Source organism: Siniperca chuatsi, linkage group LG1, assembly GCF_020085105.1.
Source record: "Siniperca chuatsi isolate FFG_IHB_CAS linkage group LG1, ASM2008510v1, whole genome shotgun sequence".
In the NCBI taxonomy this organism is placed as follows: domain Eukaryota; kingdom Metazoa; phylum Chordata; class Actinopteri; order Centrarchiformes; family Sinipercidae; genus Siniperca; species Siniperca chuatsi.
The window spans coordinates 21,509,743-21,537,204 of NC_058042.1; the positions used below are offsets into that span (position 1 = coordinate 21,509,743).

The 27,462-nt window shown below is 40.7% G+C and overlaps 1 protein-coding gene across 1 annotated transcript in view; it reads left to right on the top strand.

Moving 5' to 3' along the window:
• Positions 1-27,462, top strand: part of galnt2 (UDP-N-acetyl-alpha-D-galactosamine:polypeptide N-acetylgalactosaminyltransferase 2) — a 55,826-nt gene that overhangs the window by 21,887 nt on the left and 6,477 nt on the right. The window contains exons 2-13 of the mRNA XM_044179423.1: positions 10,088-10,175; positions 13,809-13,962; positions 16,723-16,821; positions 16,931-16,998; positions 17,083-17,148; positions 17,287-17,408; positions 18,543-18,630; positions 21,584-21,671; positions 21,837-21,940; positions 23,387-23,513; positions 25,688-25,780; positions 27,103-27,186. Of these exons, the coding sequence (XP_044035358.1) occupies positions 10,088-10,175; positions 13,809-13,962; positions 16,723-16,821; positions 16,931-16,998; positions 17,083-17,148; positions 17,287-17,408; positions 18,543-18,630; positions 21,584-21,671; positions 21,837-21,940; positions 23,387-23,513; positions 25,688-25,780; positions 27,103-27,186 (1,181 nt within the window). The remainder of the gene's footprint in view (positions 1-10,087; positions 10,176-13,808; positions 13,963-16,722; positions 16,822-16,930; positions 16,999-17,082; positions 17,149-17,286; positions 17,409-18,542; positions 18,631-21,583; positions 21,672-21,836; positions 21,941-23,386; positions 23,514-25,687; positions 25,781-27,102; positions 27,187-27,462) is intronic.

The following is a 27,462-nucleotide window of genomic DNA, read 5'->3' on the forward strand; positions in this document are numbered from 1 at the left end:
AGAGTGTAATCAGCCATGTGTAAAATGTTCCACTGTAATATTTCCTTTCAGCAGTATTTAGCAAGAGCAGTTCGATAAATAAAAACATTCAGAGCTCAAGCAGCGTCTCAAACAGAGTTCCTGAAAAGCGGCTTTAACCCAAAGCATCATGGTGTCTCACTTGAAGTCCTTTGAGCTATTGGACCATATGATTAAATAAGGTTGTACTCTTTTGATGTGTGAGCTTTGAGCGAGCTGTCGGCGCTGCATTCACTTCAGCATGTTGCGCTGTGACTTTTCCAGGCATAATTTTTTAACGCGATGATGGATTGTTAATTTTTTTCTCTCTCCCGCTGTTTGTGGCTGCCGTAGTGGTGAGTAGAGAGGAGCTTGGGTGATGCAGCACTGAGATGAGTGCGCTGATTGGTGGAGGGGAGAAGCAGAGGGATCAACGAGGAGAGAGGAGACGGAAGATAAGATGCATTAAATGAAATTGGAAGGAGGGCGTCTTTGCAGGTGAAAAGTTTAGTCATATGTAATTTGACAGTTTTATTCCAAAGTTTGCTGCTGCAGAGGCACAAAAACAGTTAGTTTCAGCAGGTTGAATTTTAACACCATATTGCTGGAAAGCTCTACTGGGAGGCAAAACAAAACGGCCGCAAATGCTAAAACCCTCCATCTGCATCCTCCCTCCTCATCTCTCCTCCTGTGTGTAATGACATCCCAGTTATGGCTGTTTTTTAAGAGTTGCTCTCAGCAACAAGCTTTTTTTTCACTCCTTTCATCCTTTCATGTTGATCTACTGCCAGAAGATACTGTGTGTGTGTGTGTGTGTGGCCCGAGGACACAGTGTTGTGATTAAAGAGGAGGAAAAAAATGTGATTCTTTCTTCTCCTGGATAAACAACTTGCAGTGCGAGCCTGAGAGGACAGCATCACCGCAGGGAGCCTGAATCAGGGATATTAACACGGTCACAGTGTGAACGCGTTCAGTCTCACAGATGAATATGTCACATTTTTGTACAAAAAGATACCATGTCCCCAATTTTGTTTTCCTGCTTATATAACGGGGGGTGGGGGGATTTGTACTGGAGGCAGAAATGGTGGGTTACAATCTAATTTTTGTTTTCCAACTTGTTAGTTGTCTTCTAGTGAACAGAGCGCTCTTTGTTTCTAGTGATTGGCCTTGTGACACTTACTCATTCACATCTACGCAGGCCTGCTCTATAAACTAACTTCAAAGTTCAGGAACTGCAAAAATCCCTGGAGCGACTTTGCTTTTTTTTTTTACTGCTTTTCTTGAACTGTGAAGATTAGGCGAATTAGGAGAAGCTGATTGGAATAGTGGGGTTTCTGTGGTCTTTAAATTTTAAATTAATTCTGTTTCATTTTCTTAAATGTCTGTTATTACTCTTTCATACCCCCACCCCACTTAACTGTAGCTGTACTTTGTGTTTTGTGCTGGTAAGTGCTAGCTAACACACTGAACTAAAATGGTGAACATGGTAATCATTATACCTGCTAAACCTGTTCGTATTGTCATTGTGAGCCTGTTAGCATGCTGATGTTAGCATTTAGCTCAAAGCACTGCTGTGCCTAAGTACAGCCTCACAAAGCTGCTAGCATGGCTGTAGACTCTTAGTTTTAGCAATAACACAAATGTGTAGTAACCAAATTCTGAGGTTTTGTATGATAAATTCCCCCTGTAGAGAAAATATTATGAACACTAATAGGAGTGAACTGTGTCCACATGACTTAATGGTGAAACATAAATTAAGCGTTTGTCTTTGTTCCTCCTTTTCGGTTCTTCTGTGGAATTCATTTCCAGGTCAAATCTGAAGAAGTTAAAAGCAGCCTCACATCAGGTTTGGACATTTTTGATGTTTATCTAACCATACACAACGTCCTCTCATTTACAGTGGTGGTAAAAAGTAAAAGGATGCTTATGACATTTTGTTTTGAAAGCTGTCTCTTGTGTATCTGCGGTTTGATTCCCTCTGGGACAACCAGTGACAACCAGTGCTGGATGATATTTTTCAATCCCTGTGGGAACATTTCTCTTTTCACTCCTCAAGGAGGTCAAAGGTCAGGCTCAGCTACTGAGCACCATGCGTGGCGCTGATCTGGATTCAGTGTCTTGCTGAAGGACACTTGAGCAGGGCAGATGCTGGCTGTCACAGGGGCTTGGACTTGAGCCGTTCACTTGAAGGACATTTTCTCTAATCACTGACAGCACTGCACCATGTGTTATATGTTACATAGAACAACATACTTAGTACTTACTAGAAAACCAGCAACACTGCTTTCTTGGATTTGGTGACATTAACACATGGGACACATTAAATATAACTCTAAACTTCTGGACTGAAGTGTGCACTAAAGTGGGAGGTGAGGTACATAATGTATCCATTTGTTGCTTTTCTCTAGGGATGTCATTTGGTCGGTTGGTCCACCACTTTGGTCCAGACTGAAATATCTCAACAACTATTTGGATTGATTGCCATGAATTTTGGTTCACATACTCGTGTCCCCATCGGGATTAATTGTAATAACTTTGAAGATCCTCTGACTTTTAATTTAGCGGCATCATCAATCTTTTAATTTGTCCAATACTTTTTATTATGATCAAATACCTGCGAAACTGAAGACATTCAGACTAAGTTGTACTTTGTATTTAGTGCTAAATATAATGCTAACACGCTAAACTGAGATGGCGAACATTATACCTGCTTTTTCATTGTGAGCATGTCAGCATGCTGATGTTAGCATTTAGCTCAAAGTGTCGCTGTGCCCAAGTACAGCCTCACAGAGCTGCTAGCATGGCTGTAGACTCCTAGTTACTTGATTAAACTAATTCATTTCTAAACAAGACAAATTTTTAATTTTGTTTAGAAGGAACCTTTCACAGTTGAAAAACAGAAGGCCTCTTTTCAAGATAATTATCCTCAGCATACAACCAATACAAGATATAACAGTATAATACAAAACAGAGTTACAAATTTAATTTAAGCAGGGTTTTCAGTAATGACAACCTTCAGCAGCATATTGTATCATCATTGTGTGCTGCTGACCATAAGTATGTTTCATTACCTCCTCTCAATGCTGCTCTTGATGCCTGATGTGCTGTACTGTTGTCTCTTGGAGGGGTTTTATGATGAATTAAGCCTACAGAGGAAATCAGATTATCGGCACTGCTTGTTGTATCAGAAACATGGTTTCATCTGGATTTACACTGTGAAATCCAAACCAGTTTTGGCTTGAGTTTGAATGTATTATAGAGAGAAAGTCCCATGTTAACTTGTATTTTTTTAAATCACAAATAGACTAGAGTCAAAATGTTCTCTTCACGCAGTGTTAGAATACTACAGTGTGTATATATGTGTGTGGGGGCCATGTAATTCATATGTGTGTCTGAGTGCTTTTTAATTACATTTGTGTTTGACTTCATATATCCATATGAGCAAAAACCACCTAGGAGAGTACTCTGCGAGTGTGTGTGTGTGTGTTGGTAAACTCTTGGCTCCTATCTGAGTTAATCTATCAGTGGATGTGATCAGATTACTTTGGATTATACTCTGACTATTAGAGGCTTGACCAAGACTAGATCTCACACACACACACACACACACACACACACACACACACACACACACACACACACATTCACTCTCAGGCAGATAACCACGAGCATAACCAGACTGACACACTAATGCATGTGAGCTCACAAACCCCCACGTACACAAATATGAGCTGACACATGTTAACACACTCACGCATGCTTGGTCTGATCTGTTGGGGGTTTAAAGTTCATCCAATTTTCAGAGAAACAGGTGTGAGAGCTCTGTTGTGCCCCGCGCACATCCTCCAGTTGGCAGAGAAAAAACTTTTATCAGGACGGATAATTGCTCATAAAAAATAATTGAGCTTGCGCTTTTTGCCTTTTTAACTGAAGGGAATTTAAATATATTTTAGACATTGCTTGGAGGAGAGGTAAAGAGGGGCAGCACTCTCACTTCTCTTCAGAGTTCATATGACGTCATGACATGAAGAGCCAGAGATGCATTCAGTAAAATCAGCTGTAAAATAGCAGATAGAAATTGCTGTTTTTGACATGTGCAACTGGCAGATTTGGGCTCAAATTCATTCCTCTTTTAATATCTGACTGAAATGTGCATATTGAAATTCGTTCTGACAGCCTCGGTGTGTGTTCATAGTTAGTTGACTTAAGGTGCTTTGACATACAGCATGTACTCACATTGTGAGATTGCTACTCATGACCTGGTGTCATTTTCTCACTAGCCCTTTTTAGTTTCCTGTCACCCTGTGTTGCAGCATGACACACCAAGCCCCAAAATTGTCCTTCTTTTCTTAATGAATATACAGTCTTTATCGCACTGTGTGCAGTAAGATACTTGATGCTGCTCTACATAAACCAACAACAAAGAACAGAGATAAACACACACCACAGGGGAAAAATCCTAAAAAGGCAGATTAAACAAATCTAAAAGATAACCAAACAAAACAAAAATTAGACGTAACTTGCATTTAAAATCACCCCTTACATGCCTTTAGTTATCTTCCCCCAGTGGAGCATTTATGAGATTTTCTTCAGCTCGTCTTTCACTGACCAGAGAGCTGGACAGACACTGGCTTTACACAACTGTGACAGACACAAATCAAATGTCCTCCTCTGAATGAGCTGAGTGTGTGTGTGTGTGTGTGTGTTGTTTTAAAATTCAATGTGTGTATTAAGTGTGTCTCTTTGCCTCTATGTGTCATGACCATCTGTCAGATGGCAGACCAAGAAAACTACTGCCAAAGTCACACAGCAGAAGAGAGAAAGATGAAGGGAGAGACAAAAAGATGTGAAAGACAGAAAGATGGTGCAAGAGATAAAAATAAGGAGAAAGATGCAGACAGAGAAGGACTAAAGAGGATGAAAATGTCAAATTGTAGAGGAAAAATGACCTTAACAATTCCAGAGAGCCTGAAAAGGAGAATCTTCTATTGCTTGTTTGGTCCAACCCACAGGCCTGCCTACCAGCACCTCTAAAGCTCATTAATTAACATGAAATAGTCTCGCACATGACCCACTGTAAAACCACAGCATGTAATTTTTACACTTCAGTTTTTGGACAGAATGAACAAGATATAATGTGTTAATTAATGAGCTTTAGAGGTGCTGGTAGGCAGATTTTGTTACATTAGGACAGAGCCAGGCTAGCTGTTTCCCCCTGCTTACAGTCTTTCTCCTAAGCTAAGCTAGCCGTCGCCTGGCTGTAGCTTCATATTTACTGTACAGTCATGAGAGTGCTATTGATCTTCTCATTTAACACTCTGTAAGAAAGCAAATAAGCGTATTTCTCAAAATGTTGAACTATTCCTTTAAACATCACTGACCTGCTGATGGGTCAATTATTACAAACTAATGCTGTGCAGCCATGATAAACATGGAGTCTTTGGTTTGATTATGACACTATGTAAACATCATATAGCATCAGTTAAGAGTTAGAAGAAGGTGATTCAGAATGTACATGATACTGTCTGACAGAGTGGAATAAGATGATTTCTTTCAACCTTAAAGTTACATAAAGGGGAGGAAAAACGGGGAAAACTGGATGTTAAGGGGTTAACAGTCAGTCAAAACACTATGCCTTTTTCTCTGTTTCTAATATCTCTGGTTGTAGCTGGTGCACTGAGGTGTGTGTTGCTTGTCTTTATGTGTGTGTGCACAGTTTCAATCAATCAAGTTTTTGTTTAGAGGAGAGACAGATACAGGCTGGGGCCATTTTCACTAAGAGGTTTTCAAAGCAATTCATGTGATGTGACTAATAAAAATAGCTCTCCAACATCTGCTCTCTACTTACCCCTTTTAAATAATGTTGCAATCAGTGATAAGTCATATTTATAGCAATCATTTGATGATAAATCATGCGTACTGGTCCTTAAAGCACAACATTGTTCTCATCGTCTCCTAATATTTTCTGTCTTGGTGCGTTCTGTGATGGGCTGCAATTCCCATAAATCACAGGGGGTGTTTTTCATGCCGCACAGATGCAGCTGGAGCCCTGTACTTTCTCTCCCATTACGTTTCTCCAGTTCACTCTTCTTTTTCTTTTTTCATGATGTTAAGTTTCCCTTTTCTTGTTTCTCTGTCTCTCTCTTTCGCCCCCTCTCACTTCCCCTTCTGTCATCGTGTTCTCCTCACTTGTATGTTCGTTAGAAAAAGTTATATGATGAACTTCTGCAGTTAAAACAAGTAAACGTGGAACCTAGAACTGCATTCATAAAATAAATATTTGGCATTTACAAGCACAGCAGGAAGAATTACTTGCTGATCTGCTCCCAGCACTAGCTCTTTATGAGTGTGTTGAGGGTGTACAAGCGTACAAAGGTGTGGGACTTGATTCCCAAATAGATTATGAACATTTTTAACATGATGTTGTAAATCTGTGCAGTCAAAAAGAAGAGAAAGTGGCACATTTCCTACAAGAAGCAGGGCATCACTTTGTTTTGATGGTCTCTCAACACTCAGCAGTAAACTAGTGGATATTCAGAGTTTTAGGTTATTGAGCTAAATACCAATGATTTTAGACAGAATATGACATTATTATGGCTTTACTGTTAGCTTAGACTTTAATTCTGAATTCACATGATACAGTGCTCATCACATTTAGCTGATATGCTTCAGATAGACCTTTGACACAGAGGACATTCTGACTTGTCAAACACAGGTGTAACTAAACCATTAATGAAGGCTGCATCACATTTAGTTGTTGCTAATATAGGCCTTTTTCATGGAAGACATTTTGACATGTTACAGTAGTAAAAGCACATGTGTAAATAAAGAATTTAACAATGGCTGAATTCCCTTTAGCTGCTTCAGTTTCAGGGTCCTGGTGTTGTTCATGCTGTCACACTGCCGTGGCTTACTGGGACACTTTATTAATGTTATTTATAACATCTGTGCTTTACTGCTATGACGCACTTAAAAACGCCAGAGAGGTCTGTGGGATGTGATGTCGCTTTTGTTCCACAGTTAATGGCTGGATCATATATTTAACACAACTTTGGCCTCATTGAAAAGTCGGATGATGAAACCATGAATTCTTTAGGGTTTTCTAGTCATGACTGTCCGTTCTCCTGTCAGGGCTGCAGGCCTCATCTATAAAATACTGTGGGAAGGTAGGTGTGTGTGTGTGTGTGTGTGTGTGTGTGTGTGTGTGTGTGTGTGTACAAAATACAGATTTTTCCTCTTACCTGTAGTGCTATTTATCTATCTATGTAGACCTTGCTGTGAGCAGTTTCACGTAGGAACTATTTTCTTTCTACCAATAGTTCCTACATGAAACTGCTCACAACAAATTTGTGGATTATCTTGAGTAACCGGGTCATGATTTCTGGAAAGAGACATTGCTGTTGAGTTTTTCAAATGTATTTTTTTGGCACTTTGAGCACCACAAGCCAAGTGCCATATAGTCCCATTATATTAAAAACATCTCTATGGCCGATATTTCCAAAACTCTGTAACTCACACCGAAACAATCTAGATGGATATATAGCACTACAGGTAAGAGGAAAAATATGTATTTTTGATTTTGGGGTGAACTGTCCCTTTAAGTCACAGATCCCCTGGCCATCCTCGATGTCTTTGTTCACTTGCCCAGGTCTACTTTGCACATTTGTCATTGCACATGATGCTGCACATGAGCACAGGTGCTTTGAGGAGGTCTTTTCTCATGAGACGCAGAGTCCACAACACTGTTTCTAGACTATTTCTAAAGAGGGACTGAACTGTGGACTGTGAGGTAGCCAGGCATGTAAAGAGGCAGCTGAACATTTGCTTGATGAGGCTCAGAAGAGACCGAGGACATGACAGATATGATCAACTTGATGTGATACACACCTTAGCTGACTTCATTAGGCGTCTGTCAGTGCTTAAAGGCCTTATAATCGTGTTACGGTGGTGTTATACTAACAACGGCCTACAAAATTTGACAAACTCACTCCACTGTGAAAGATGTCAGCAGATGTAAATACAGGTATAGTCGCTGCATGTTTACTGACACTCAAGCAGTGAAAACACATGGAGATTGAAGAGGTTCCTCGGGTTTATAATTTCTACTTGATCAGCCGTGAAGGTGGAAGATTTCATAACCTGCTCAAAATGCAGAGCCATGAAACATTTCGTTTGAAGAGTTGGCCGTAAAATGTCAGTAAGACAAAACAGCCGGAGTCGAAAGCCAATTTGGAGCTTTATTTTACCTGAAAATGTGTCCTATTTTTCCTTCAGAACCTGTCAAACTGTATTTCTTCAGCGAGTATACTGCCAGCTTTGGTTTTCATCCTACATTGAGTATTACCATCTGACTGTGCGCACACTCTCAGCTGTCATGAACACTTATAGAAATTGATTTTATGTAGGATTTTTTTTATAGTAGTTGTGGGTGTTAGATGGTCTAATCTTATGTCAGTCACTGAAAAATGGGTATCGTTTTAGAACAGATTGACGCAGTGTTCACAGCAGATGAATGGAAAGGCTGGCACAGAGTGAAATGATGGGCGAGAGTCATAGAAAACAACAGCAGTTATTTTGCTACTAGAAATGCAAAGGCCTGAAAAGCATAAAAAAAAATGGAAAATAAGTGTGAAAATCCTAAATCTACCCTTTACCACTTCTTTCAGATGTAGAAATAAATGTTTGAATACTTTTTGTGGGAGTCTCTAATGTCTCACTGTTATTGGTTGTCCTGAGGTAGTAAAGAAAACAGATCAATAAAGCATTTTAGAGAGGCTGAAGGTGAAATGGACCTACAGAACAAATAAGACAGTTGGACAATAGTTTTCTAAAGTCAAGGGCAAAGGTCTGGACAGGGAATGAATGGTGCTAATTACTTTGCCTCCCGGTGTATTGATCCAGTGGGTTTTAATGGTAACATAGGCTAGATGGACACATGGAGGGATGGCTCGGTCATCTGTCCATTTGTGTAAATGGTGAGGGCATGAATATGACTGTTTCTCAATGCACTGATGAAGTTGATTGTTGATGAATGAATGGGATGAAACACATGTATGAATTGATTTATTCATTAAGTGCTTTGCTAGAAGACCGCTTTGATTGTTCAACATCATATCAATAGAATCACGTTTGCTGGACATCCTGTTGTCTAAATGGACTTTACCTGAGTGGACTTAGCTGAACCTCACATTTCTCACTTAGCTGCTGAGGCAGACTCTGGTTCTAAAATAACTTTTGTATAACACTTTTACTTTAAACTGATGAGATCAAATTCAAAGTTTTACTGGATGAAGTGCTCAAAAATGTGTTTTCTCTTTTGGGTTTGGAATGAAATGTAGGAGCGGGTTGAGCTGTACTTTTCACTTGATTCAAGTCTATAATGCCTTTTGAGTTCACACATTGTCTTTCCTCTCACATCTCTCCTGCACTGTAAAAGAGTTAAAGCTGGTTCAACTTAAAAACGTATGCTCCACCACTGCCTTAAAAGTGTGAGTTAACTAAACTTTTGAATAATTAGTTCAAAGTCGTTTCATGAGTTGTGAAAAGGTAAAGCTGTTCAGTAAACTTAAGATAGTTAAATCAACAACAGTTCAGTCAAACATTACTGTGAGATTTGCTTTCCATCTCGGCTTGAAGAGTCAGTTTTTCATTTGACTGAATTCGATGCTATCTTTCATCGTGGTTAGTATTGTTTTAATTATCACAAAAAGAAACAACCAGGACTTATCTTAAAGAGACACAGCAAGTTTCCATCATGTTTGTTTTCTTCAAACTATGAAAAAGAAGAGTTCGAGTCAAAAGAATTCATGTGAAACTTATATATTTACATTAAGTTTATGAAAAAAGATTAGCTGATTCCACTAAATTCCTGTATGATGTTTTACAGTGTGATAATCTTCACAGTACTGTACAGTTTACAGCCAAAATGCTCAAATTAATATCATTAAAAAATTACAGATCCCTCTGTCTTGGATAAGATGTCTCTCAGCTGCTCTCCTGTTTACTTGTTTTCAGGTTAAACTATGTGTATCCATGCTAATGTGTGTGTGTGTGATGTGTCCTGTCTGACTGTTTGTTTTGTTTGTTTCAGGATGACTGGGCCTCCAGTGACTCGTCCGGTAGGAGTAAAGCTCACATCTCTGACGGCAAGACTCACAGCCTGGAGACTCTGCCGCCAGGTAAGAAACTTCTTGCACTATAACCACACTGTGAAGGAACTAATGTGCTTTGTGTCCCAACAAAAAAACTAAGCTATAAAATATATATTTAGTCATATTCAAAGCCAGGATATTTGACCAGGATCTCCCTCAGGATCTCCCTCAGGATCTGGAGAGAGTTCAGTATTTCATTGTTTGCTTTTGTAATTGTACTACAGGAAAAAGTATAATTACATCAAGTACATCCCAGCTGTAAAGCATGTGCATTCAGACACTGTACACCACAGTCATGTATCCAAAAAGTATTCCACATCGTGTTCCCACAACCAAAACCATTTCCTTATTGAAATGTAGCAACACAGTGGCATACTTTTATTACCAGCAGAACATGGACATCCTTGGCCTCCTTAACCTTACCATGTTTAAATAACCACAGAGGAAGAAAAGACAATTCAATACAGCCAGCAGTGTAATACAGTCTTCAAATGTTGGAGCTGCAAATTTATCCAAAATAATTCAAGGATCCATTTTAATCTTGCCGCAAACCCAGCTATGCGTCTCCACCCAGATTTTGTGAACCATTGTTTCGGAGTCCAACAGTGTAGAGCACAGCAGAGTATCTGAGCAGCGATTTGTCATTCAGCTCTCATCCGCAGCCTGACTCAAAGCAGCCGCCCCTCCTTCACAAGCCTGTGACCTGCGAAAGCTTGAACACACACTCTCTTATCTGATCCAGCAGTGGAAATGGAATCCAATTTGAATGTTGAAGTGGGGGCATTTCAACTTCAGGGTGACTTTACACGATTACAGCGATGGCGGCATATCACAACATCACCCACAATACACACACACACACACACACAAGAAGAGAAGAAGGAAGAAGAGGTAAAGTCGAGAAAAAAGAGAGGAAAGGGGAGATGAAGAGAAGAAGGAGACTGGGAGAGTAAAGGATAATAAAAGATGGATGAGACTGGTGGCAAGCAGAGTGAAGGAGTGAGAGCTCAGGTTGTTCAAGTGTATTTGTGATTTAAATAGTCACGTCAATAACTGCTTGTCTCTGGTGTCTGGTACTTTATGCCCTGCTTAAAGCAATTTAAACAGTCAAAAAAAAATCAAAAGTGTTTATAGTGTGTATGTTCCGAACGGCTTCACTCGAAGGTGGAGTGTAAAGCTGGCCATCTTGGAGAGGTGGGACACGCACTTCTGACGGAGTATACTGGCCCCTTAAAGCCCAAGATGACTTCTTCAAATTGATAAAAATAAATAAATACATAAGGACAGACATTAGAAAAGAGCAATTCATTTGACTTCAGGGGGTTTCATCAAATATGTTTCTGTAATATTCTAAGAACCTGTTGCTTTTTTATTGTTTGTAAGTTCTGTCAAAGCAAGAGGGAAAGAGGGTTGTGAACCTAAAGACTTCTGTTTGTGAATAAAGAATTTTCCCAATAGAATAAAAAAATGAAACATAGCTTACTGATTTGTTACTCATGTTGTCATAATAACAAATTATATCTTTAAGAGTAAAACAGTGTTACTTTGCTGCAGTGATGTAGAAGTGTACCCCAGGACCCTGTGACATCACTGTTGGGCGTGGTTACAGGTACAACAAAACCCACTCCTCACCACATCCATCAGTGATGCTGGGTGTGAAACACTGCTTTTCAGCCTGGCGTTCTGCTACTCTTTAAGGTTTTATTTTGATTATTTTCAGGGAGTGAATCAAATAAGATGTGTGTGCGTGTACATTGACACACACTGAGCGTCTGTGTTCTCTGAGCTGGTAGGCAGAGAGTTCATGGTTCAGTACAGATCGAGGGAGCGGTTCTGAATACGAGTCCTGCCTGCTAGTTACCATCAGTTGGAAACACGACCGTGTCAAGGGATTCCAGAAAATGTTGAAACAAACAAAAACCAGCAGTCAGCAGCTGTGGGCGGAAACAGCTCGGTGACGAGAGGGTGAGCGAGTGTGAAAACTGTTCAAACCAACAGACCACACCAGTACAGACTCAGAGGGCTTAAAGCAGCAAACCACCAGCTGAGTCTAGATGGATGTACCTGCTAAAGTGGCCTGAGAGAGTATTGGAAAAATGACAACTGAATGAGTAATCCCAGTGAGAAAATGAACAGTTAATCTGTTTGAGTGACTTCAGCGCACAAACAGACAGGAGGATTGAAAGAGAGACCGTAGGATAAAGATTTTCAAAGTCTGAGCTTAAGACTTGCAAAGTGAGAAGTTGAAACGCTTAATTTCACTACATTAATTACTTGCTGCCACTAAACAGAGATATCAGCAAGGACATCACACACTCTGACACATGCAGCAGTGTCTCGGAGGCGCTGTTATACAGTCGCAGGCAGATCAGTGCGAGCTTTCGCCAATTAGAATGCCAGACACTTTCACATGCTGTCAGGGTAGACACACATGCACACAAACACACACACACACACACACACACTTTCTTTCTGTCTGTCTGTGCCTGTCATGCACACACTCATCCATACTGAGAGATAGTGTAATCTCACACAGCCATATGCTTAACACAAGTCATTAGCATAGCAGCTGCACCCGGCTAATTAGTTGCATTATTATTCGTGTGTGTCTGTGTCTCAGTAGTCAGTGATAAACTGTGAAATTAAACATGACAACTTTCTCTGTTTAGTGTGCAATGATCTTGGTAATCTGGTCAGACAGACGCAACATGCTTTGAGTGTGTGGGTTTGATAATGTTTAATATGTTTTCCAAACTTATATTTTAGGCTGCAGTAAATTACTGAATTCAGTAGGATTGTTTTTTTTTACTCGGTGCCGTGCATAATAAATGTTCTTTTGTGTTTTCTAGCTTTGCTAAAGTAGTCTTGCCTTGTTTTCTAAATTCTGTTCTGCATAGTTTTTTCCATATAAGTAGCATACTGTAAATCTCATGTCAGCTTTCCTCCGTGCCATGTCGCCCCCTTGTCAGGCAGCAGCTTGAAGCAGCGAGGTTTCTTTCCTGTCAGTCGTGAACGATTCTTGCATCAGCCAGGATGCTGCCTAAATTTCATATTCCCACTGATGTATAATCCCATTCATTCCTGAGACACATCTTCAGCCTTTGTGATGGTTTATACTTCATCTTTGGTGGCGGCTTTTATTTTTGGATATGCTGTGGTTATTTAACATGCATTTCACGCAAGAGGTGCATCGAGAATATGTTTCTTATTAAAACCCAGGCATGCAATTTCTTCTCTGGTGGTTTAGTGTTTATCTGAAAGTTGAAACATAAAGAATACATTGTAAATTACTTTTTCCCACCCTGTTTGCTCTTTATCAACATCATAATTTGCACCTGTTTAACAACACAGGCTAAAAGCTTGTGTAAATCCAACCTGTAACCTGTCAACTTTAGGTTCAACAGCATGGTACAGCAGTGTGTTTTTGTTTACTCAACATCCTATTTGCTTTTCCCAAAATACCATGTAATGCTCATGGAGGCTGGAATTTATTTGAAGTTTAGAAATATCTAAAATTCTCGAACGTTTTTGAGCCTTTCGCTCCATCTTGCCACCCGCCGCCTCAGTTAAATCACAAATGTGGTGAATAACCCAAACAACACAACTTCTATGGACGTTTATTGGCTGTGTGTGTGTGTGTGTGTGTGTGTGTGTGTCCAGGTAAGGTGCGCTGGCAGGATTTTGACCAGGATCTGTACGTTGGAGCCACGGTGGTCCGACCGGGTCAGGATCCGTACGCCAGGAACAAATTCAACCAGGTGGAGAGCGATAAACTACGCATGGACAGAGCTGTGCCTGATACGAGACACGACCAGTATGTATCTCTACTATTGCACACAGCGTCTATGTCATTAACACATGCACACACACAACAGTTGATTCTGTTCCTCTTAACCTTTTATTGTTGCGTGCGTAATTGCAGTGATTGTGTGGGCACATGCTGTCCTTTGCTGTCTGCCTATTTGACTAATTGGTACTCGACTGGATAAGATCACTTGGAAACTCCCTCTATTGTGGTCTATCAGATGAAACCAGGAAGCAACAGCAGAGCAGACACACACTGTTCACTGTCTGCTCCATTCATAACACAAACCTCTGCTAATGGCTGTCTATTCTTCTGCTTGTTAAATGGATGAGGATGAAAATAAATCATGTAACAATATCTGATGGATCCCCTTTATTAGAATAATATTATGTTTTAGTAAGCTTAAATCTTATGTCTGCCAAATGTTCTTGTTGTCTCCCCTAATTATTATGCAGGATATTGGTTATAGACTGCTCCTGCTCTCATCCATCTTTCTTGTCAGTCTGCACTGTTTCTTTAATAAAGCACAAATACAGTAAGTAAAGTTCATTCTGGGCAAATGTTTTGACATTAAGACCTACAACTAAACAACAGACAGGGGTGTTAAAGGGTTCACATGGACCTTAAAAGATTTAAATGTTGAGGTTGTAAACATTGTCACCTCAAACAATACTTTTGTTTTTATATATGGCACCAAATCTATCCTCTCTAAGAATACAGCAGCTTTAAGAATGATTTCAAAACCAGATCATGAGTACAGTTGTCTCATTTTAAGTCTTAACCCCAAACATGCTTATTTCGAGCCGTGGAATTTCACCAAAAACAAAAACAAAAATCAAAGTTGTGGAAAGTGACTGAATTTGATGTGAGTCAGTGTGTGATCCCTGGTTTGAGTGTGTTTACTGGTTTCAAGTGAGAGATTGTGGCCTCACCTGTTGAGCGAACCAGGACGCTCCAAAACACCCCGAACCTGTTCTCAGAGAACAGAGATATTTATTTTCATACCCTTAGTAAGAACACGTCCTCACTGTAGTGGGCCTTTGTTTTCTGGCTGTGCCTCAACCTGCTCTGAAGAGAGAGAAGAACATTATGGAGTGTTTCTTCTCACGGATATTTTTTAGGGCGTTTTAAAGTAATTATTTTCATTTTTTGAAATAAAATATATAAATTAAGACAAACTAATTTAAAATTAATTAAAATTCTTCCTTTTACAGGCAGGCTTTTATGTTGATTATGCTCATGATCAAATCTCACGAACGTGTGCCTCCTCATGAACAGGTGGCATTTATCAAGCTGAAATGAGCGATTTTACAACAAGTCTTTCCAGTTGAGGGAGGAATCTGACTCGTACAAGTATGAAACCTGACAGAAATAAAGTACGAAGGTTTAGCATAAGAATACAAAAATGTTCTTGCATGAGGCCCAATGATTTGTAAGTTTAAATCAACTTGAGACAAAAAGAAGAGAAAACACTCATCTTAAACAGTACGTCATCGTATTCAGTCAGTGGTTTTCCTGCAGCTTCTGTCTAGATGCACACTGTGTGATTCAAAGACTATTTTTATAAAGGCAGTGGTCTGGCCTCGCTGATATATTGACCTGACTTAGACAGCTAGAGCCATTAGCCTACTAAAATAGCAGGGATGTCTCTCCTATTGATCTGGTAGTGATGTGTCATTTGCACAGCATGCAGCAGCACTGATTGTGAAGGTTGTCCAGAAAAAAAAGCTCAATGGGTATTTTAAAGCCTGGGCTGCTTCATCAGTGCTTTCAACACAAGATCAAAATAACTCGTAGGTTTATTCTACAGCTATATCTCACACACACACACACACACACACACACACACACACACACACACACACACACACACACACACACACACACATATTACAGAAATGTACAGAAAGAAGTCAATCAGTTCAAGATTGTTGCAGCTGCATATTGACTGTTTCCAGGCTTTTAAAGCCAATGCTGCTGACAGACGAGATACAGGGACTAAAGGACCACGTACATCATGTATGACAGTGTGTACTGTGCATTCAATATGTACTGTACTTTTTAAGCAATACATACTGTACATGTGGTATGTGTTTAAGCTTCTAAGGCCAACTTGAGAAAACCTTGGCATAAGAGTCTTTTAAATTATAGGTGAAAGTTGATTTCTTGAAACAGAATATTGGATTCTTTCTACACACACATCTGTACATACAGTATATACACAAACATCTGTTCATGTGTGCAGGGCATTACAACAGGATTTAACAGATTGCAGGTTACAGGTTGCAGTGTTAGGTGGGGAAGAGGTTGTCAGTGGTGAATGCCCCATTTTCTCCTCTTCATCCTCTCCTTGGCTCCTTGTCTCATGTAGTGTTCCTCATCACCCATGTTCCTCACTTTGAAGTCCGGGTTAGGATTTGTCTCTGTTGGACACACACACACATATACACGATCTCATGGGATTTTTGCCCTGCAGTCTGCAAAACCCACTTTCAATCCCACCTTGAGCAAGGCATTACTCTGTGTTTGTGTGTGTGAGTGTGTGTGTGTGTGTGCGCGTGCGTGCGTGTGCGTGTGTATACTGAAATCCTATTTATTGGGTTCATGTATTGAGAATCTGTTCAGGAAGCGGTTCCAGCTCGCAGCTTTGCTCACACATTCAGCTGTGCTGCTTATGTGCGTAGGAGTGTTTGTGCATTTGTACACATGTAGGCATTTCTGCTTTTTTCGCTTTGTGTTTTTTCCTAATTTGTGTGGTTTCTTGTGTAGTTGCAGACATAAACAATGGAAGTCAGACCTGCCGGCCTCCAGCGTCGTCATCACCTTCCACAATGAAGCTCGCTCTGCTCTGCTGAGGACTGTGGTCAGGTAGGTGAATGGTGTGTGTGCTGCCCACTTAAAAAAACTTTTCTATTTTGATTTGTAGGCTGAAATTCAATTTAAATAAAATACTTCTTATCTCTTTCTCTCTGTTTAGTGTCCTGAAGAAAAGTCCCTCTCACTTGGTCAAAGAGATCATTCTGGTTGACGACTACAGTGATAACCGTGAGTAATGCACAAAAACAATGCTAATATGTTCAATGTGTAAATTCTTATTTAATGAGTTAACCTGCTGTGTGTGTCTTTCAGCGGAGGACGGAGCGCTGCTGGGGAAGATTGAAAAAGTGCGCGTGTTGAGAAACGACCGGAGAGAAGGTAATTAGAAGAAAGTTTTTTACATCATTTTTATCCCCCAAAAAATCTGTCTCAGCTCTGTTTCATGAATGCAATTAAATAATTCTGTTTGGTACAAAAATGTGATTTACTGTTTTCTGTAACTGATGTGTCGCTCAGGACTGATGCGTTCAAGGGTTCGGGGTGCAGACGCTGCCACGGCACCAGTCCTCACCTTCTTGGACTCTCACTGTGAATGTAATGACTACTGGCTAGAGCCTCTACTGGAGAGAGTAGCTGAGGTACACACACACACACGAACTGACACACCTTTATACATTAATACAGTATGTTATCATAATTATGCACACATCCTAATAAACATACAGTGGTGTGAAAACGTGTTTGCCACCTTCCTGATTTCTTTTTTTTTTTTGCATGTTTGTCACACTTAAATGTTTCAGATCATCAAACAAATTTAAATATTTGTCAAAGATAACACAAAATACAGTTTTTAAATGAAGGTTGTTATTATTGAGGGAAAACAAAAACCAAACCTACATTGCCCTCAGTAGATCTTTTGGGACAGTAGATCTTTTGGGACAATGACGGACAGGTTTTATTCCCATTATCAGCACAGTTGTTGTATAGAGACAGTTTTCCACACCAGGTTTATTTGATTTAAAAAGTTGGACTTCACATATGTTTGTTTCCTTCTTTTCTAACCACAGTGAGCTGTAAAAGGAAAATCCTTTTACATAAACTGAACTCCATTACAGATTAACAGCGTGGTGATATTTACAGTGAAGTCTTTTAGTTGTGACTTGGGAAGGAACTTCTTGATTAAATGTTATCACAGTCTGAAGTGGGACACTATGTGTAAAATGGAAGTCGCTCTTTAAATATTTATCTGATGTGACTGAAAAATAGTCTAGCAATAGATTCTGCGTTTGATCCTCCCAAACGTGGTGTTTTGTCATTCCCAAGTTAATAAATGCTCTGAGCCAAATCTAAAACACTTTGCTTTTGTCAAAGTAATTGACTTTGCTTTTCTTTGCTTTAGTCGCACTTCGGAATAATAAGTCACTCAATACAAAAAAAGAAAGAAGGAAAAATGCAATCTGTGTGCGTGAAAACCTCATATCAAAATGCCTCACCCCAAAATAAATAAACTCAGTCAGTACCTGGAAGCTTGTTTCTGTTATTGTCATTCTGGCCACTTGAGCAATCCTTTCTCTAAACTACTGTATGATGTGGCTCCGTGGGTTTCAGCTCAGGGTTTGATTTTGTGCAGAAGAGACAAAGCTGCTTTACTTTCAGTTCTGCTTTATAAACACACAGATATTGAACCACATTTCCTGTTATTCCCATTCTGAGATTGTCCGGACCCGAAACAGTTCTAACTAAATTATTTTGACCCTGTTCTTCCTTCTCAGGACAAGACCAGAGTAGTTTCTCCCATCATTGATGTCATCAACATGGACAACTTCCAGTATGTAGGAGCCTCGGCCGATCTGAAAGGAGGTATAGTACACAAGTAGAGAGGTACTTGAACACACATGTGATGTCCTGTGTGGTTCAGTGAGTGGAGCTCAGACACAAGGATGTGTGTTAGTTACATTTTTAGAGAACTGGCTTTTTCTTAATGCTTTTAATGACAGTGCTGTTGTTACTGGCAGTATTAATGCCTGTTGTTTTGGCATCCAGTGCTCTGCTTCATAAACAGTTTTCATTTAAGGCCACTGTTGCTGTTTCTCACACACAAGACAAGCACTTCTCCCAAGTGTACACCAGCATGTTTAGTCTAACGGCTCACTGGACATAAACTGTGTCTTCCACACTGCATACTAACTCTAACTGGATTTTGAGTATATAGTGCATTCATGCTGATAAAGTGACTAAGTACACTCAAATATGTCAGTATACATAGTAAATTTGCTTCTTTGTTGAGTGTGGTGTTGATGGACACTACTGTCCCACAATGCAATGCACAGTTGAGATGGAGAAGCTACTCATAGCAGGAAAATTTAAAACTACTTGTGGATAGTGGTGAGACAACTCACCGTATGTCTGAAAACAAAAAATAATGTAGCCTATTTAATCTCTGAACCCAACCGGAGATTGGGTATGAAGCCCCAACAAGTGCAATCACGCTGAATGAGGCAGTGACTGATCTGAACCCATCAGAAAGTCTCCTAGAAGATGTGAATGCAGCATTGAGTGCGATCCCTACCACAACCATCACTGAAACCAATGAGCTGATATACACTTCAGCAGCAGTGATCCTCGAGATGCTTGGCTATAAGAGCAACCATGGGAGCCATGAGTACCCACCATGGAAACGAAGGCTGGAGACTAAAATCAAGGAGGCACGGAGAGAAGTGAGCCAACTGACAGAGGCCGAGAGAGGTGCAATGAGAAAACAAGTACCCAAGTACAAGAGGTACTTAGTAAAGAGGTACATGAGAGATAATGAGAGATAATGAAGCCAGAAGAATTGGCTCAATGGCAGGGTAATAACAGCAGAGCAGACCCACCAAGGCTGGAAACTGAACAGTACTGGAAAAGTATATTGGAGAGGGAGGCATCACACAACAGCGATGCACAATGGCTGGTGGCTCTGAGAGAGGACCACAGCAACCTCCCTGAACAGAATCCAGTCACCATCACAGCGGCAGACATCCAAGAAAGAGTCTCAGGTATGAAAAACTAGACAGCACCGGGCCCTGACAGGATCCACACCTACTGGCTAAAGAAGCTCACTGCACTCCACTAGCCAGCACAAATGAACCATGGGATGGGGATAAGGGATGAGACGCACCATGAATGGCTTACCGAAGGGCGTACAATCCTGATCCTGAAGGATCTCGCAAAGGGTACAGTCGGCCAATAACCTGTCTCTCCACAACATGGAAGCTCATGTCAGGCATCATCGCGGCTAAGATAAGTGGACACATGGATCAATACATGAGCAAAGCACAGAAGGGCATTGGCAGAGGAACCAGAGGAGCCAAACACCAACTCCTGGTTGACAGAACAGTCACTCAAGACTGCAAAACCCGACACACCAACCTGTGCACTGCCTGGATTGATTACAAGAAAGCATATGACTCAATGCCACACACGGATCACTGAATGCTTAGAGATGTACAACATCAACAGGACTCTAAGAGACTTCATTGCAAACTCGATGAGGCTGTGGAAAACCACCCTTGAGGCCAATGGCAAGCCACTTGCACAAGTATCCATCAAATGTGGCATATACCAAGGAGATGCTCTGTCCCCACTGCTGTTCTGCATAGGTCTGAACCACCTCAGCCAAAAAATCAACAAGACTGGCTATGGATACCGACTCAGGAACGGGGCCACCATCAGTCACCTCCTCTACATGGATGACATCAAGCTATACGCTAAGAGCGAGCAGGACATCGACTCACTGATCCACACCACCAGGATCTACAGCTCTGACATTGGGATGTCATTCGGGCTTGAGAAGTGTAGTCGAATGGTGACAAAGAGAGGGAAGGTAGTCCACACAGAAGGGGTCTCAGTCCCAGAAGGAACAATAGCAGACATTGAGGATGGTTACAAGTACCTTGGAATACCACAGGCAAATCTAGGCACAGGAGCAGGCCCTGAGCACCAGAGCAATAGAGGCCCAGATCTACCACACCAGACAAGACCCAAGGTGTAGGCTGTGCAAAGAGGCCCCTGAGACAATCCAGCACATAACTGCAGGGTGTAAGATGCTGGCAGGAAAAGCATACATGGAGTGCCATAACCAAGTAGCTGGCATAGTGTACAGGAACATCTGCACGGAGTATGGACTGGAAACCCCGAGGAGTGGGAAACACCTCCAAAGGTGGTAGAGAATGACCGAGCCAAGATCCTGTGGGACTTCCAGATTCAGACTGACAGAATGGTAATGGCGAACCAACCAGACATCGTGATGGTGGACAAACAGCAGAGGAAAGCCGTTGTGGTTGACGTTGCTGGTGAAGGCATGGAAGGTGAAGGCGACAGTGGTGCCCGTGGTCATCGGAGCATTCGGAGCAGTGACCCCCAAACTGGAGGAGTGGCTACAGCAGATCCCTGGAAGAACACCAGACATCTCGGTCCAGAAAAGTGCAGTACTAGGAACAGCAAAGATACTGCGCAGAACCCTTAAGCTCCCAGGCCTCTGGTAGAGGACCCGAGCTCGAAGGATGAGACCACCCGCGGAGGGTGAAGGACAGAGTTTTTTATTTATTTATATATATATATATATATATATATATATATATATATATATATATTATCATCCTATACTATCTGCTATTATTATGTTAAGGGGTTGTTCTGCTGACACATGAACACATACAGACATGTGAAATCAGGCAACTGCCAAATCTTATTATATAACCAGACTGCTACTTAATCCCAACCAATGGTCCAAATGCTGTTGTTCTTTCGTCCTCTTGTGTGTTTATGTCGGTAGGTTTTGACTGGAATTTGGTGTTTAAATGGGACTACATGACTCTGGATCAAAGACGAGCCAGACAAGGCAACCCCATTGCCCCCATAAAGTAAGACAGACGCACTCACGCTCTTTTAGACAAAACCACTCACACATCCACTCAAGTGATCACGCACGACTGACATACTTTTGTTTGCCACTTCCCTCCAACTACCAACTACTACTCTTTTCCTCGCTCCATCCACCTGCCCTCTTTCTCTCTCTGCCCCTGCAGGACTCCAATGATAGCAGGAGGTCTATTTGTCATGGATAAGGAATACTTTGAGCTGCTGGGAAAGTACGACATGATGATGGATGTGTGGGGAGGAGAGAACCTGGGTGAGTGCAAATGCGAATTCAGTAGAGTCAGAATGCAGCATGAAGTCGGTAGAATCACAGCGGACAGACAGATGATGGTAGTTAGAAGATGAAATTATGACACAGTAATGGATGTCAGAGGAATCGAAAGTCTTGGTGAAAGAAACAATAAAATAGTGTGATTAAGAGTGGTAAGTAATGTGGCAGGTAGAGAAAATAAACTAAAACATCTGTCAACATTTACCATCAATACACTCCGCTGCTGTCATGTGTTGCACCCCGACTGTCTGATTCCCCGACTATCAGCCTCTAAAGGTGACAAACGTGTCATGAGTTTTACCAGAAGCATTAAAGAAACAGTTTGACATTTTGGGAAATGCGCTTATTCGCTTTCTTGTGAGTTAGATGAGAAGATTAATACCAGATTTTAGAATTAACATGTTACATCTCATTTGTTTAATCTGAACCAAAAACTAAAATAACAATTTGTGGTTTTACGGGGGGGGGGGGGGTTATATGCGGGACTATTTCTTCGGTGGGGGCTGGTAGGTGGACTTTGTTACCTTTGGACAGGGCCAAGCTAGCTGCTGCCCTCTGTTTGCAGTCTTTATGCTAAGCTAAGCTAACTGGCTGCTGATTGTAGCTTCATATTTAAGGTACAGATATGAGAGTGGTATTGATCTTCCAATCTAACTCAAGGAAAGCAAATAAGCATATTTCCCTAAATGTAGAACTATTCTTTTAAGTCTTAAACAGGTTCACATTAGTTATTTCTTTCCATCATAACTGCTGTGCTTTTGGCTCGAAAAACAACAGATTTCTGCTCACTTAGAAAATCTGCACTCTCCCTTGAGATTTGATACTAAAGTTGCACCGATGATGTGTCTCACACTGTGATCAACTCATGAGCTCATCTAAGGATTTCATGCCAAGAACGTGATAAAGAACAGAAAATCCTGGGTGATATCTGGATGAAAGAGTCCTCCAGACTACAGTTGATCTTAGAAAATAACAGTGTTAATGTGATAATGATTATAGTCAGTATTGAGTGAAAATAACCATAGCTTACACAATGGAGATCATTTGCAAACAGTGCAGTGACAGTGAACAGCTGTGTCTCCTTGCTTTTGTCTGAATTCAGTTGGGATATCGTTAAGAATAAACAGAGTGATCCGTACTTCTCTCGAGACGGCACAATGATTCAGAACTGGATTGGCAGTTCAGACACTGGTTTATTTGTGTGCTCATTTAGACAACACTTTATTCAAATACAGACAATGTTGGAGTGGGAAACTGACAATATCAACACACTGAGAACATTTATGAGGTGCAGACATCCTGAGTTAACTTCACCACCAGACTTCTTACATACTGCTTATAATAATTAACTATGATATTTTTAAATGTGGGAAAGGACTTGTCTTATGACCTGTGTGTGTGTGTGTGTGTGTGTGTGTGTGTTTTCAGAGATCTCATTTCGTGTGTGGCAGTGTGGTGGAAGTCTGGAGATCATCCCCTGCAGCAGAGTTGGCCACGTCTTCAGAAAGCAACATCCATACACCTTCCCTGGGGGCAGCGGGACTGTGTTTGCAAGGTGACACACACACACACACACACACACACACACACACACATCCACATTAGTCTACACTGGTTATTTTGTGCTTCCCTTTAATAAGCCATTAAGTCATGATGCCAGATGGCATCTAATCTAATATCAGTGTGTTAATATTTTGCGCAGCTTTACCAACAATTATTTCTTGTTTGGGATATATAGTAATCATGATTTTCTTTGGTATTATGTTTTCATTTCATTACTTTCCCTCCATACAAAGCTCTTTAGTCTTCCCTTTATACTGAAATTATTTCAGATGTTGGTACCCTAGTCATTTGTATCAAGTACTGTTGTAAACACTGGAACATACATTATTGAGTTTTACTACAGCTCTGAGAATTAAACCAGTGTTGGATAATTAAAACCAAGCACTAACAATTAAAAAACAATTTAAAAAAGTAATCACAGGGAAAATTGGCTTCAGATTTCAAATGAATGCTCTTCTTTAATATTAAAGATCTGTTTTTGCATGTGGTGCCCTTTAGAGAGCCTATACATGTGACAACATAATCACTGAACATCAGTAATGGGAAGCATAGTGCATGAAAAGATCTCTGCTTTGAAACGGTCTCCAACCACAAGTAACCACCCCTGGAAACGAGCCCAACAAACCCTCATGGTCCTGATTAAGAACTTCAGATAACAGGGAATTTAAAGTGGCTGTGGTTTCTCTGGTCATTGCACTGGGGGGAAAAAACAAGAAATAAAAGGGATAATAGACCCACATGTGGAGCATCTGAGGAAACCACTATCTTAAGGTGGTGTCTGAAACAGTCACTCTGAGATGCTGAGTGATAATTGTGACGCCTCTTCAGTGGCAAATGACTACATGTTTCCTGATGTCTGTGACCAACTGGGATGCTGAAGATGTAGAAATGAATCCAACAGCGCACGAGGAAAGAGCATCGACATCTTAATGATACTTAAAAACTGGGGTGATTCTTGTAATGGACCCTGAGCTGGATAAAACCAAAAAGAAAAGACTCCAGTGGGTATGTATGAACTTCAACAAACAGTTATGAAACTTGTGGATGTGACTCCACATTCCCAGTAAGTCAGTTACATAAAACCGAGAACAGTCTCAAAAGTAGTTGCGTAACCCTTTCCAACAATTCAAGATATCATTTATTAATTAATGGGTGCAGTGATCTTTTCACGTATCAGCCTCAACAATAGAGACCACAATGCGGAAACAGCTTAATCTTCAACGTCTTGCCCATCAGTCTGAATAAATCATTCCACCCTGTCTGAGCAACAACACGTCGTTTTCCTCCCTGGCTTGTTTGTAAGAATTTACATTTTCTATACAGTACAGAAAGGCTCAATGCAACACTGTAGTCAGTTATTAGTTAGTAGTCCAGTATGCAATGAAGGCAGCTATCATTCACCGGTACAAGTTCTGTACCTGTCTGGAACAGAAAATGGCTGTATTTAATGAATCATAAGACCGTCTATCAGTTTTCCAGTCACAAGTGTCAGACTTTTAAACCCCTATTCTAGAAAGAAGATATGAGCAAGTTGTGTTGTACTCTGACTCCAGCTGACACATGGTCTGACAGTACTGTGTTACATCATCAGAAAAAATGGAAATTCACCAAAATGTCATTGGACATCATGTCAACACGTTGCTGTGCTTGGCGACACACACACTGTTGACCAATGAATGCAGTAACTGGAAAAATAAACGCACATTCACGTTTGTCTGTTTAACCAGTATGTATGAAAAACTGACAAGTGAGATCAGGAGAGAGAGAGTGTGTTTGTCTTTGAAGTGCCATGTGTATCGGCCACCACACACACACACACACACACACACACACACACACACACACACACACACACACACACACAACATGTCCAGTTTGGAGATGACTGGTTATGTCTGGGCAAAGCTCCCATGCAACATTGATACAGTCTGCCACATACCTTTATCCTAAATATGTCTCTCTGTCACTTTCGTCCTCTATCACTCACTCTCTCTGTTTTTATTTCCTTACCCATCCTTATGTTTCCTCACCTGCTCTGTCCTTTTTATTTTTTTTACCCTGTTTCGTGTCTCATGTCTCCTGTTGCCTGTCTTCCATCAAACCTCTCCCCATTTTCTCCCTGTCCTTCACCTTTCCCTCATTTTTCTTCTCTTACCTCTCTGTCAGGAACACGAGGAGAGCAGCAGAGGTGTGGATGGATGAGTTTAAAAACTTCTACTATGCTGCTGTCCCCTCAGCGAGAAATGTCCCCTACGGAAAGTAAGTACCAAGAAGCAAGAGCCCTACAGGTGTTGGGCAGCATAATGTAGCTAGATCATGAAATTACAAAGGTAGCCACATGAATGGGCATATTAAATGGATTGCCAATTATAAGCGTGTCAGCTGTAAAAGAAGTCAATTACCCCTTTTATTGAAGTGGCATGAGGCAGTTAATGTGGCTTAAAAAAGGGCAAAAAGTCAGTGCCTGATTTGCACTGATCAAAAGACTGCCACATTTTTTGACGTGCTGAAGGGATTAGTGTTAGATTATGACAGCATACGCCACAGCAAAAGAACATGATGGACACAAACGGCATTGGTAAAGAGGAGCAAGGATCAGATGGCAAAGCTCCACGTAAAAGGGGAAGATGGATATTAAAACAGCCGTGCTAGCAGGGTTGCTGTAGGGTCTGCAATGTTGGTTGGATGGATTGGCATCTCAACATTTTGTACAGCCATTCATGGTTCTCAGAGGATGAATCCTAATGACTTTGGTGATGCCCTGACTTTTCCACTAGCGCCATCTTGAGGTTGACATTTGTGGTTTTGAGTGAAAAGTCTCAACCACTGTTGGATATTTGTCATGAAATTAGTACAGACATTATTTGTTTCATGACCAAATACCTAAAAACTAATGACATCCAGGCCTCAGCTGTAGCCTACTTTGTCTTTAGTGCTAATTAACAAATGTTAGCATGCTAACACGCTAAGCTAAAATTGTGAACATCACAGTAGAATTTAGTTCAAAGCATCGCTGTGCCTAAATATAGCCTCACAGATGGCTGTAGACTCTTTGTAAAATGCTTTGTCTGTTAAGGTAGAAAAGTGCTATGGAAATGCTGTCCATTTACCATTTAGTCTTGTTTAGAAATTGAGATGTTTTGAAGAAAAGGCCAATAGCCCAGGGGACAGTTCTGTATTATGTAACTGTATTATTTGGTTATTATTATTTTTTTGCTGTTTTCTGATTTTCTTTATTTCATTTTATCTGCATACCAGTGACTGCTGCTTCATGCCTTTTCTCAGAATAGGCTACACAACAATATGTATTTTCACATTCATACAGTGTAGCTAGACAAAGATAAATATGCTTATTATGTGACCTTGTGGGAACACACTCGGCATCTCCCTCCAGTGTCAGCCTAAGCTGTTATTTTTCCCTAAGGATGCCTCAGATGTGCCCTAGGCCTCTACTAACTGCCCTCTCAGACTGGCAGAGAAGGAGGGCTATAATTCAATAAATGTTTAGAAACGTTTTGAGAACCACAATTGATCAGAGCTTTAATTCTCTTGGTCTCTCACTGTCTCTTTTTATCTGTCAGTATCCAGAGTCGTTTGGAGATGAAGAAGAGATTAGGCTGCAAGCCATTCAAATGGTACCTGGAGAACGTCTACCCTGAACTGCGGTAAGAAAATGACAGCATTTTATGTAAGATGATAGGGTACAGAGTATGACACAATATATAATAGTATGTAATAAGACTTAAATTACATGTTGAAAAAACTCTCACCTCTCACTGTGATCTCCTGTATGCTGAGATCTAATGTTTTATACTTTAATAAGACTCTCAAATTACTGTGGTGACACTAATGACTAACCTTTACTAGCAATTATAACTCAAGCACATTACATGAATAAGATTAATTATATATAAATGTATAATTTCAGATGTAATAACATA